This window comes from Alosa alosa, chromosome 10 (genome assembly GCF_017589495.1).
Source record: "Alosa alosa isolate M-15738 ecotype Scorff River chromosome 10, AALO_Geno_1.1, whole genome shotgun sequence".
Lineage (NCBI taxonomy): Eukaryota > Metazoa > Chordata > Actinopteri > Clupeiformes > Clupeidae > Alosa > Alosa alosa.
The window spans coordinates 7,199,188-7,211,290 of record NC_063198.1 but is presented as its reverse complement, the minus strand read 5'-3'; the positions used below and the strand labels follow the sequence as shown (position 1 = coordinate 7,211,290).

General features: G+C 45.6%; 1 protein-coding gene across 6 annotated transcripts in view; it reads right to left on the bottom strand.

The window, feature by feature from the left end:
- Window positions 1-12,103, bottom strand: part of itpr1b (inositol 1,4,5-trisphosphate receptor, type 1b) — a 100,836-nt gene that overhangs the window by 70,127 nt on the left and 18,606 nt on the right. For 4 of the 6 annotated variants that reach the window (XM_048255114.1, XM_048255117.1, XM_048255116.1 and 1 more), the window contains 15 exons: window positions 10,562-10,697; window positions 10,408-10,462; window positions 10,151-10,316; window positions 9,568-9,741; window positions 9,265-9,336; window positions 8,892-9,029; window positions 7,682-7,807; window positions 7,252-7,452; window positions 6,862-7,113; window positions 6,145-6,270; window positions 5,451-5,579; window positions 5,190-5,207; window positions 4,428-4,454; window positions 3,242-3,362; window positions 2,679-2,863 (listed from right to left, as the gene is read on the bottom strand). In XM_048255114.1, the coding sequence (XP_048111071.1) occupies window positions 2,679-2,863; window positions 3,242-3,362; window positions 4,428-4,454; window positions 5,190-5,207; window positions 5,451-5,579; window positions 6,145-6,270; window positions 6,862-7,113; window positions 7,252-7,452; window positions 7,682-7,807; window positions 8,892-9,029; window positions 9,265-9,336; window positions 9,568-9,741; window positions 10,151-10,316; window positions 10,408-10,462; window positions 10,562-10,697 (1,926 nt within the window). The remainder of the gene's footprint in view (window positions 1-2,678; window positions 2,864-3,241; window positions 3,363-4,427; window positions 4,455-5,189; window positions 5,208-5,450; window positions 5,580-6,144; window positions 6,271-6,861; window positions 7,114-7,251; window positions 7,453-7,681; window positions 7,808-8,891; window positions 9,030-9,264; window positions 9,337-9,567; window positions 9,742-10,150; window positions 10,317-10,407; window positions 10,463-10,561; window positions 10,698-12,103) is intronic. The other 2 variants (XM_048255112.1, XM_048255115.1) reach the window with 2 other exon arrangements.

Genomic DNA, 12,103 nt, shown 5'->3' with positions numbered 1-12,103 from the left:
CCTGGGATTAAAGCATGATTTGCAGACACAACTTATAACACACTGTTTTTGTGAGATGGTTGCATGGTTGCTGTGTTTGCTACAAATGTATGCATCTTTATCAAATCAAAGAGGATCTCTATCAAATCATCTATATCAAATTCTATTGGTTGTATTGATAAGTTGGTTGATTTCATGACATCCAGAAAAAACAATCTGGAAAAGCCCTACAAATATGCAGCCCTGTAAACAAATCCCATATAAATATGCAGCCCTGTAAACAAATCCCATATCCATACATATACTGGCCCACGCACACACACAAGGTCTGCTCACGCCTGTGCCATGTACAGCTCCGGAAAAAAATAAGAGACCACTGCACTTTTCTTACGGTTGCTGAGTGACATTAGAATGAGTTGCCGGTCATATTCAAAATTAATAGACCACTGCAAAGATGTGCAGTGGCCTCTTAATCGTTTCCAGAGCTGTACATTAGGTCTGAATATGCTATGCTAAGCTATGCCCAGCAAAGTAAACAAAGTCCCATCTCAATCAGTCAACGCGGCGGAGGCCCGGCTTGTCTGACTCATCGCCGGGACACCGTGTGCCACCGGCCACGACTCAGCACTCCGTGGCTGGGCGTCGGGGCTCACACACACGGCAGTAGCGGCTCGGGAAGTGGCCTGCACGTGTGAAGAAGGGTACAGTGTGTTCTCATCCAGGCCCATCGGCATGACCTCACCACTCAGGCCTCGCCTCTCTATTGGATTTCTCTAATCCCGCCAACGAGGTCAGTCCTCACTCACACTCACACACACACTACAAACACACACACACACACACACACTACAAACACATGACACACACTGCACTCGCATGTGAAGGACTCCAGAAACCACTGATAACTTCTGTAGTAAGACCTTACTTCCAACAACCCACTGCGGTTGTGTCAACATGGGAAATTAATTAGACTTATGGTCTTACAGGCTGTAGAGCACATGCAGTCAGTGCTGCAAAGCCTGTGCCATCTGTGCACATACATTACATGCAGAGTGCGTATGCACGAAGCACTGACATGCCACAAACAAGGTTTTGGATTTCATCAGATCCACAGAGAAGTATCTTTATTATCTGGGCACATACAGTACAAATTTTCCTCACGGGATCAAAAAGTATATATATACTTAATATATCTCTGATGGCAGTAATTTGCCCCTAACTCTTTAATAACTCCAGTTTAACTTGAACTTTTAAAAACAGTAGTTCTACACACAACAAAACAAGCAGTGCTCTCTAGTAACAAAAGCTTGAGCTCAACATAGACTGAGTGGGAGTGAGTGTGTGAATGAGTGAGTGAGTGAGTGAATGAGTATGTGTGTACGTGTGTGTAATCCTTTGTCTGGCTGCCTCTGAGCTGGCCCGACTGGAGCTAGTGGAGTGCACTCAGGGACTTGTGGGGTGAGGCGAGCCGCCTTCCCGAACTCTGCTCTTCTGGAGAACTCTGCTGTAAAGCTCGGGGAAGCCTGCCCTGAACTTCATAACCCTGACTCCAACGCCAACTTCGACTCCACCCAGTGACTACATGCTAGAGCAGAAACAGGCGTGAGGGGGGACTTGTGGTTAACCACAAAACACTCCCTTTACTCCCCCCCAACCCCCACCCACTCAGTGCACACTTTCAAACACACAGATTACTCAGAAGAAAGAAAACACACACACACACACACACACCTCCCTCTCCTCCCACCTCTACGGCCACCAGCACAGCCGACTCATGAGTGACACATGACCCACATACCACTTCTCCCCAACCCCGCAGACCTTCCACACGTGCACACGCATGCACACACACACACACAACACACACAAACACATGCACGCACGCACGCACACACACACAAAAACCAAACCAAACACAAAAATGCGTGTGTGTGTGTGGGGGTTTTTGTGTGTGTGTGCGTGTGTATATATTATATATATATATATATATATATATATATATATATATATATATATATATATATATATACACACACACACACACACACACACACACACACACACACACACATTTTCTTTCTGCCCTATTTTCTCCAGAACTCTGAGGTCTTGCGTCTGTTTCGGGGAAATGCTGTTTCAATGGCGCATGACGATGCAGAGGGAGGTCTGACTGATGGAGGCCAGGCGTCTATCTTCAGCCTCCACTCCTCACGTTCGCACCGTGAGTCAGAGACCCAGTCCACTTCTCTCACCTCTGCCTGGCTTACATAGGAGGTTGCTCTGAAGCCCTCATAGAGCCTAGTTTTATTTAGATGAATTACTGTTAAAACAGGGACATAGCGAGAAGCTGGTCCCAGACTGATGGTCAAAGGGGTTATACAAAGGACCTTTCATCAGTGACCACAAAACAGAACAGAAGAGTACTTCTTAAAGGGGAAGTCCAGGATTTGTTTTTTACCCTGGGTCGATTTTTTTTTATCCTTTTGCCACTGGTCCTGGATTGAGTTAGAATGTTAGAAGACAAATGTCACGTTGCCAAATAGCGCTGTGTCGCATCACTTGCCGTTAAAACATTCTAATTAAAAACAAAGTAATCAAACAGACTTTGTGGCTGACAGTTACCTGCATTGCGTGCAGTTAGGATGAAAAACATTTCCTAGACATAACTGAAATGTTCTGAGAGCGATGCACTGATGTACCTGTAACCTCTCTATGATGTTCCTGTAGTCTCGTGACGTGGTCTGTGTGGAGTCGCGCCTGGTGGCGTTGCGCGTTGAGAGCCTCCAGTTCAGGATCGTCTTCTGCACCACGTTATTGGATTTCACAAACAGGTTGTTCACCTGACTATCCAGATCCACAGGGATGGCGATGGCTCTGCTCTTAGCTGCGAATGAAAACGGTGACGCAAACCAACTCAAACACAAAGCTTAAATAAAAACTTGGCTTAGGCCATGTCTACACGTAGCCAGGGATTTTGAAAAACTGATATGTTTCTTCCTCCGTGTTTTAAAATAATTCTGTCCACACGTCACAATCCAAAAAATCCCTGTCAAAAAACCCACTGAAACGGAGTTTTCAAAAATCTCCACTTTGGCCGGATTTTAAAAAATACCTGTTTTGATGTGTACCAAAGGCCAAAATGCATAAAAAAAATCTCAGTTTGTGTGTGGAAAATTATGTGGATATGTGTTTCACTGTAAGAGTGCTTTGGTTGTGCACCAGATGGAATAAAGGTGTCCTGTTGTGCAGTGGGATGCCTCACCTACGTCTGACAGGACCTTGATGCAACCTTCCACTGAGGCCTTCTGGGTGGGCATCAGCCAGTTGCAGTGGTACACCCTGAAGACACCTTGCAGGAGCTGAACAAATACAGGCTGCCGGGTCTGAGGACGAGCGAGAGAACACAGAGGATGAGACGGAAGGAACAGGGAATGTAAGAGGGCAAGCACATCTGTATACAGCTCTGGAAAAAGAGACCACTGCACTTTTTTTTTTTCTGATGTCATCCTACGGTTGCTGAGTGACATTCAAATGAGTTGACGGTCATATATTTGCAAATTTGCAGTGGTCTTACTTTTGAATTACTAAGGAGGAGGCAAATATCCACACAGCACACTTTTGTCTTTTTTGCTCCCAAAAAGGTGGTTTAATTGCACATTTTGAGCACTCTGGTCGGGCAGGTACATCCAGAGAAGAAACCGGGGGAATGACAGACACAGTGGGATGCACATTCAACAACCACAAGGAGACGTGAGAAAACAAGCTAAAACATCCAACTGCAGACGGTTACAGGGGTTTTAGAACTCACAAGCTAACACGCTAGTCATAAGTCAAGCTAACACATGCTTATCATTCTGAAGATTTGCTTTGTATATGGGGTATGGCTTTTTTTCTGTGAACTGTTGGGTACTTACCTCGTATCGTATCTCTTAAGGAGAAACAAAACTGGAAAACATCTTTGCGGAACAGAATGTGATTTGTGTAAACCCACTCAGGTTCCTATGACACTGCCAAGAGTATGAGGAAGCGTACGTGTTCATCCATCACACTCATTCAGCAGTCAACACTTTTACGCCATGTCCTGATCCTGAGTGACAGCGCTTTAAATCCCTAGGGTGATTTCCCATACAAAGCCCCTATTGTTATGGACCCAGTGGAGACCTTAGTGACTCTACACACCACCACAGACACAAAAACCAGCAGGGAGGGGGCGGGGGGGGACATTTAAAAGTTTCCTTCCTGGACGCATATTCGATTAGCTATTTAGCTAAGTTTAGTGCACCTGTGGGAGTAAGATTGTGAGACAACCCAAATGCATTCTGACAGGCCAGTCGTCCTATGACCAGCTGTCCCACACAGGCTCGCTAAACTAGCACGTCGCACCACCATACTGCTACCACCACAAACCGTGATAACACTCTGGGCTGGATCCACAAACAAACAAATACCTCGGTTATTTTGCCCAAAATGGAGGCCTGTCTCAAAACAGAGAGAGAAAAAGAGAGAGAGAGAGATAGAGGGGGGGAAACAGGGAACAAGAGAGAGAAATGAATGAGAGGGCCGAAGGAAAAGGAATGAAGGAGCTTCTGGGAAATGGGGCTCTTCATTTAGAGTCAGGACGTAGCTACCAGGAACACACGGGATCAGACACAGGAAGGGTAGGGTCACCACCAAAGCATGTTGTTGCTACAGCTTATCGCTTCTGCATTACAGCAGTGTGTGTGTGTGTGTGTGTGTTGAAATTGTGCTGACGATACATTAATCGTAAGTGGGTAATCTCAGCCGCCATCAGCACTGCCTTCTGAGGCAGCTTCTGGCAAGTCCGGCAAGTCCTGGCATAGGGAGGGTGGTGTGTGTGTGTGTGTGTGTGTGTGTGTGTGTGGGGTATTACTCAAGGGGCCCAGGGAGAGGAGAAGTGGACTAGTCTTCCAAAAAGTGCAACGGATGACCGACTGAGACAACCGCATACAGGCGGGGACTCAGGATTGTGCTCAAACCCCATGTCCTGCTGTTGCCGCAGCAACCGTGCCTGAATATAGCTAAAGCTAGGCCCAGACATGAGGAGGTGAGAGTGCTACTAGGAACACGGTGTCACAACAACGAGTGCTTGGAAGGAGTGAGGAGTATGTGGGGAGACAGAGAGGAAGTCCTTGTGAAGAGTCAGACACACCCTGGAGGATTAATGGGGAAGCGTCCTTCCCGTTACTTACATACATAAGATGGGCCACCTACGGACGGGGAAGATGTGTCAGAGATCACAAGGTCAGCCAGGGCTGCTGCTACAACCAGACAGGCTACTCTACACACAACCAGTGCCCCTCTGTCTGTGTGTGTGTGTGTGTTTGTGTTTGAATGCCTTTCTGTATCTGTTCCATGTAACAGTGGTCAAGTCCCTCTCATTGTGTGTGTGTGTGTGTGTGTGTGTGTGTGTGTGTGTGTGTTCCTACATGCAGGTTTTAGTTGAACTTTACCTGCAGGCTGGTGCTCTGGTCAGAGAAGGGCGAGCTGAAGAAGGTGGTGACGATGCTCATGACCGTCTCGGTCACATAGCGCTCCAGCACGGTGTCAGCGTGCTTCCTGTCACTTGTGTTGTTACACACCTAAGAGCACACATGCACACGCACACACATCCCCTAAGTGTAGTGAAACAGCTTCCTGAGTAGTGATAACATCCACATCACACAAATTTCACTTCAACGCTAACAAACTGACTAACAAACTTCTCATGGATCTAAAACAAAATGTTATTTTATTTAACCGTTCAAAACCTCCTAAACTATTGCATGTTCCCTAATGGCCAAATAAAAATAACATTGACCCTGCCAGCAAGACAGGACAATAATATGCTGCTTGTGTAAGGAGTCTTTTGTGCCATGGCTGTAGTAGCAGTAGTTGTATCTCAATATATAAAATAAATGAACAGGATTTTATAAAGACAGAAACAAATGAAATTGTGTGAATCATTATGGTTTGACTTTTGGCCACAAGATTATTTGCAAGGTCAGAAAGGAGCGACCCAAATAGAACCGATAGGGTCATATGAGAGTTGACGTGGAGGACATTAGAGAATTACGAAGCACTTCAGTAATCAAAAAACCACATCTACACAACAACGCCTAATGCAATCTGTGACAAGTGATCTGAAAGCATTGTAGTTCTGTCTACCCTGCAGATGTCCACCAGGAAGTTCTCAAAGAGCTTCCACATGTGGTTGCTGGTGTAGATCTCCTTCATCTCCACCTCCGTGTCCACGTAGCAGTGGTTCAGGAAGTTGATGTAGGCTATTTTCACCTGTGAGCAGATCACGAGAAACCAACGTCATTTGTGGTCAACGACTTCCTCATTTCTACGTTTGTGTGAGGATACGGTGTGGTTTTAGAGAGCAAGGTGTAGTAGGTGTAAGGGTATTTTTGCACTTTTCATCATATATGTGGTGTAAGTGCTGATTTGCATCAGCCAATCCATATAATAAGATTAGTCCTTGACTAAAAGAAATTAACATCTCCATTGAAAAAAAAAAATCTAGGATTAGGCTTACTACATTGAAAAAAAAAGTTTAGTCTAGGATTAGGCTTACTACAGCGGGCCAGTTTTCCAAACATATAATAAGCCTAGTCCTAAAAGAAACGAAGATCTCATTTGAGTCAGGATTCAGTTTAGGATTAGTCATGTGGGGGGAACTGGCCATATACTGTAGGTCTAATATGAAAGTTTAATATGACAGTTGTAATACTAGCTAATTCACCTGGTATACTTGGTTTAATCTTTTACTTTGCCTGATGATAAGGGCCAAAAACAGGTAAAAGACCATTGCTGTGACAAAAACAAAAACCCCAGAGAGGACTTGAAACTATTAAAACATTGTGGCGACGGCGGGCTTGCCTCAGGGATGCAGTCCTCGTGAGTGACCACACGCACAATGTCGTCTAGCGGCAGCAGGGAGTTGCACTTGATCTCGGTGTAGACATTCTTGCCCTCGGTGCAGACGGCCAGCAGCTCCACCAGGTGGATGTGGTACATGAGCTGGCTGTTCTCGTCCATGCGGTCGCGCTCCGAGCGCATCATCTGCACCAGCGTCTGGAAGGACGCCCGGTCGTTGTAGAACACCAGCACGTCCTCGCCCGCGTTGACCAGCTGACAGCGCAGACCAGCACGCAACACACACACACACAGACACAAACACATAAAATAAACGATTAAATAAGCACACTCCTTTCACACACTCTTGTAAGTAATTTCAGTGAAATACCCCGTTTGGCTCATCTATCTGACCTCGGCCATGACGATGTCCTGGCACTTCTTGATGAACTTGTTCTCGGCCTTGACAATGGTCTGCAGGAACTTGAGGTACTGGACGTGCCGGCCGCGGGTCTCGATGCAGTGGACAAAGTGCTGCACGACCCGCTCGTTGATCTCGCTACACAGCTGGAAGTTGTTCATGAAGATGTGCCGCATGGTCACCGCCTCCAGGATCTAGCAGAGGGAGGAGATGTCGACATGACCAACCAAACGCTACCAGACCACCAACAAACTAAATTCAATAAAGATAGTAAACGATAAAGAATGGACATTTGAGTCCATGTTAACCCTAATGAGAGAGAGAGAGAAAGTTTGAGTGAAAGAGAGAGAGAGGCAAAGTGTGTGTGGGTGTGTGTGTGTGTGTGTGTGTGTGTGTGTGTGGGGGGGTGGTACACAGAATTACCCCTGGGTTGAGGAACAGGTTGAGGTGCTTGTGGAGCAGGGTCTGGTTCTGTTGGTTCCCTGCACAGAAGTTCTGCAGGAACTCATGAGCCAGCTTCATAATCTCCTGCATGCGGACATCTTCGCCCTAGTGGGACCATCACCACACGCACTACATATCAGCACAGGCTTAATCATCACATTTCGACTGCAGGGTAATCACTAAGATAAGAGCGGTATGAAATATGACTGCCGCCCAGTCCTGCACATTCTCTCCGCAAAAATAATTCACGCTTGTCAATTTGTCTCCTTCTCCTTCTCCATCCTCTACTTTTGTGTATGTAAATGAGTGTGTGCATTATTATAGTGTGTGTTTGTTTTTGTCTATATGTGTGCTTCGGTGTGTGTGTGTTTGTTTATGTGTGTGTGCGTATGGGTGTATTTATGTCTGTGTGTGCATGTGTGTGTGCCTGTGTGTGTTTGTGTGCATGTTTGTGAGTGTGTGTGTGTGTGCGTGCCTGTGTGTGTGCATGTGAGTGTATGTATGCCTGTGTGTGTACATGTGTGCTGTGTGTGTGTGTGTGTGTGTAGCTGATATGACCCCCTATGAACGGAATTCCACGAAACTTGGCATGCATTCAGAGGGTGTCATAATGATCCTACACTTAAAAAAAAATATGGTCCTCCTCCGTTTCTCCAGATATTCACAGAAAACTGTGTCCGCCCTACCCTCCTTTCGGGGTGTCCAGTCTGGCGGGGGATCAAAACGAAAAACAGTGATTCCGTATCATCCTTGTGGGGCTACATGCCCACCTAGTTTGGTGCACCTCGGCTTTCAGTGTTCCAAGTATCGTTGACACAAAATTACTGTAAAAAAAATAAATAAAAAATACGGAAGAAAAAAAAAACTGACTAAACCTATATGACCGTCGCTTCGTGGCAGTCATAATTAGTAGCCTGTCTGCACTATGATCGTTGCTCATTACTATGTAGTGTTTGCATTGCACAAATATGCAAAATTCCAAATTCCAAGCATAAAATACAACCAACCAACACAGCCTCAACCAACATCACAGCCAAAAAGATCAAAGGGATAACATCAATTGTCAACTAACAATCAATTGTCAAGGCACTGCATCCTTTCAGTTGCTACATAAAAAGCAAAGGTGGCAGATTTGGACCTTCTTATTATTTGGACCTTCACACACACACACACACACACACACACACACCTTCTCGTAGGGGATCTGCAGCAGCTCCAGCACCACACTGTGCGCCCCCATGTTCCTCAGGAGCCTCTGCTGCTGCTTCTTACTCTTCTTCCCTGACGATCCTTCCTGGACACAGAGCTTACTGAGCCGTATCAGGATCTACACACACACACACACACACACACACACACACACACACACACACATAAATAAACAACACACACACACGCACGCACGCACACATACACACAACCAGGTCTCTCCTCTTTCTTTCTCATTCCAGAGCAAGTGAGGAGGAAAGTGAACAGAACTCTCTGTCCAGCCCTGCTTCAGAAGAGAAGCGCGTCTCAATGGCCATGTTCCTGGCCATTAGGGTGGTGCAAGCACACATTACCTCCTTAACTACGCGGTAATTGTAGCTGCTTGTGCTCTCCGTCTTCTTCTTGTCTGAGCCGCCCGACTCCCCCTGCACAGAGAGGGAGAGAGAGAGAGAAAACAAGCTCCGGTTCAAGCGTTTCTCTCTCTCCCTCACATACATACATACCACATACGTGCACGCACGCACGCACAAGTATATACACATAAACACTTGCAGACTTACATACATCAACATCCACATCCTCAGAAGTATACACAGAAACACAGACAGATAAAAATACACGTGTGAAGACGCACAAAACAGACACACGAGTCTAACCTTCTTCTTGTGGTCGGACTCGGCTGCAGGTCCATCTCCTCCATCATTGTTCTCATCGCCCTGCCTCTTGTAGACCCACAGCTCAGACTTCTCCACGATGGAGCGCAACTGGTCCAGATCGCTCTTGATCTGCTTGTAGTTCTCCACATCCTGACTGGTGACCAGCAGCTGGACCTAGAGCATTACACAAGGAGACCATCAGAGCAATTCATCGTCTCTAGTTTCTGGTGACAAGCGGCTGGACCTGACGGAGAGGAAAACAGGACCCAAAACAAACGTCATCACACAGGAATTTAGATACGTCACTGCGCTCCCCTGCTTCAGTGCTCAGTGCGTCCAGTGCCTTTTTAATGAAAAACAAACCTATTTCTATTCTCATTCTGGAAGGTGCTTAAAAAATTTGTGCTGTTATTCATGCGAGTTTCAGGCCAGATACTGCTCAAAAAACAAAAGGCTCTGCAGAGGTTCCTTCCCCACCTCTTTGAAGGCCATGACCACCCCCTCTCTGTATCTGTGTACTGTATCTATGTATCTGTGTGTGGTGTGTGTGTGTGTTTGTGTGTGTTTATGTGTGTGGTATTACCTGTTTGAAGGCCATGAGCACCTCCTGTCTCTGGCTGAAGTGCCTGAAGAGCAGGTGAAGCGCCCCCGACACCAGAGGAGGGTAGTCATGCATGGTTAGGTGGAGGAGAACCCGCAGGAATGTCCGACCACCGTGGTCATCCAGGTCCAGTGGTGTGTTCTCCTCACTGAGAGGAGAGAGCAGCAGGTCACACACAGCTAGCAGAAGAAAGCACCTGCACCTTTATAAACAAGACAAAACTATAAATTAGGCTTTACCTTCCACCAAATATACCCTCTGCTTGCTCTTCGATCTTCTCAAAATCGAGTGCTGCTGACCAAAAAAAGAGGCAAACAATCTTTTTATCGTTCAGGGGGGAAAAAAGAATGTAGCACCTGGTTTGAAATGGAAGTCTGAGAGCAGTGGCCAAACCTGGCATGTTGTTGGATCCGTCTGGATTGGCCACTGCAGCTGCCAAGTCCGTCTGCGTGTTTGTTTCATCAAACTCACGCTTGAAGATGCAGAGCAGGCAAGAGATGCGGTAATCTAGCCGCACATTCAAGATGAACTGCCAAGAGCAAACACAGCATAGGGAGTGATTCCCTCAATCAATGCAGTAGCCTTCTTACCATTAAAATAACAACTGGCTCTTCAGTTACTCATCAGTATCCTGGTTATTTAAATCTAAACAAAATGCTCAAACAGCTCAGTAGATAAGGGAAAGTATTCAAATCAATCTATAGATCCAGGGCTTAAATTTCACTGCGGGATTGCAGGTATTGCGCATAATTTGTTCAAGTCCCGCAACTCTAGCCATCATAATGCGAGAAATTCCCGCATACACTTTTACAGCCTGTCTGATGACATTAATATAGCCTAATCATTAAGTGGCGTGAATGCGGTGCTATTGACCGGACTGATCAACTACCGAGTTGAATTGAACATAGCCTCATGCAGGCGCACACACACCGCGAGAGAGAGAGAGAGAGAAAACCACTTTGCGCTTACGCCAAATAGGCTACGCTACCATGGCAAACTTTTACATCTGGAAAGAGCTCCTTGGTAACCATCCTGCTAGCTCAGTCAGGTCACGTCAACACTTGATCCCAGAAAGATTGTCTTCGACATGTTAGTTTTTTCAACATTTATTGTATCTAATGACATAGAAAACATAATGATTTGCATACACATACCGCACTGTGCACAACTTTTATTCACTAGCGACTATAGCCTAAAACCGTCAGGTTGAAGGGGGGCTAATTACTCCATAGAATTAATCTCACGTATTTTCTTAAAGTGACAGGCACTCAATTACACCTACTCATCAGCAATGTGCACTCAATTGGACCTACACACCACATTAAAGATATGCCTAAGTGTTATAGGTTAAACGTCAATATGAGGCATTCAAATTACTAAATATGTTTAGCTACTAGTAATTACTAGTAAAATGCTATACTTTAAAAAATGCATTATTAAATAAATACACTCTATATGAATTCAAAAATATATGATAGAAACATATCACATAAGCTATCATTTTCAGTGTGTGTTTGTGTGTGTGGAGAGAGTCAAGCAGAATCTAGGATGTCCACTGTTGTGAATGATCCCACTACAGTATATATTACTGATGACGTCAGGGTGGTGGGGGCCCCAAAATCAAACACTTTTTTAAAAAAAGTATCGAAGTATTGAAATCGCAATTCTTGACTTGGTATCAGAATCGACCCCCCATCCCCCCCAAATTGTGTAAATCCCCCCTACATGAATAACCTAAGGGGGGAATTCCCCCCCATTTTGAAAAATGAATTTTAAGCCCTGAGATCACTAGATTCAAAAGATCAATAACTGGTGGAACATGGCTTCTTTCTATCCCCTGTTGTGGTTAATCACAACACTTTTAGGGGGATAACTGAGAGAGGGACTCAAAGTTCTGGAAAGTTCTAGACCAGGGGTTTTCAACCAGTAGTCCGC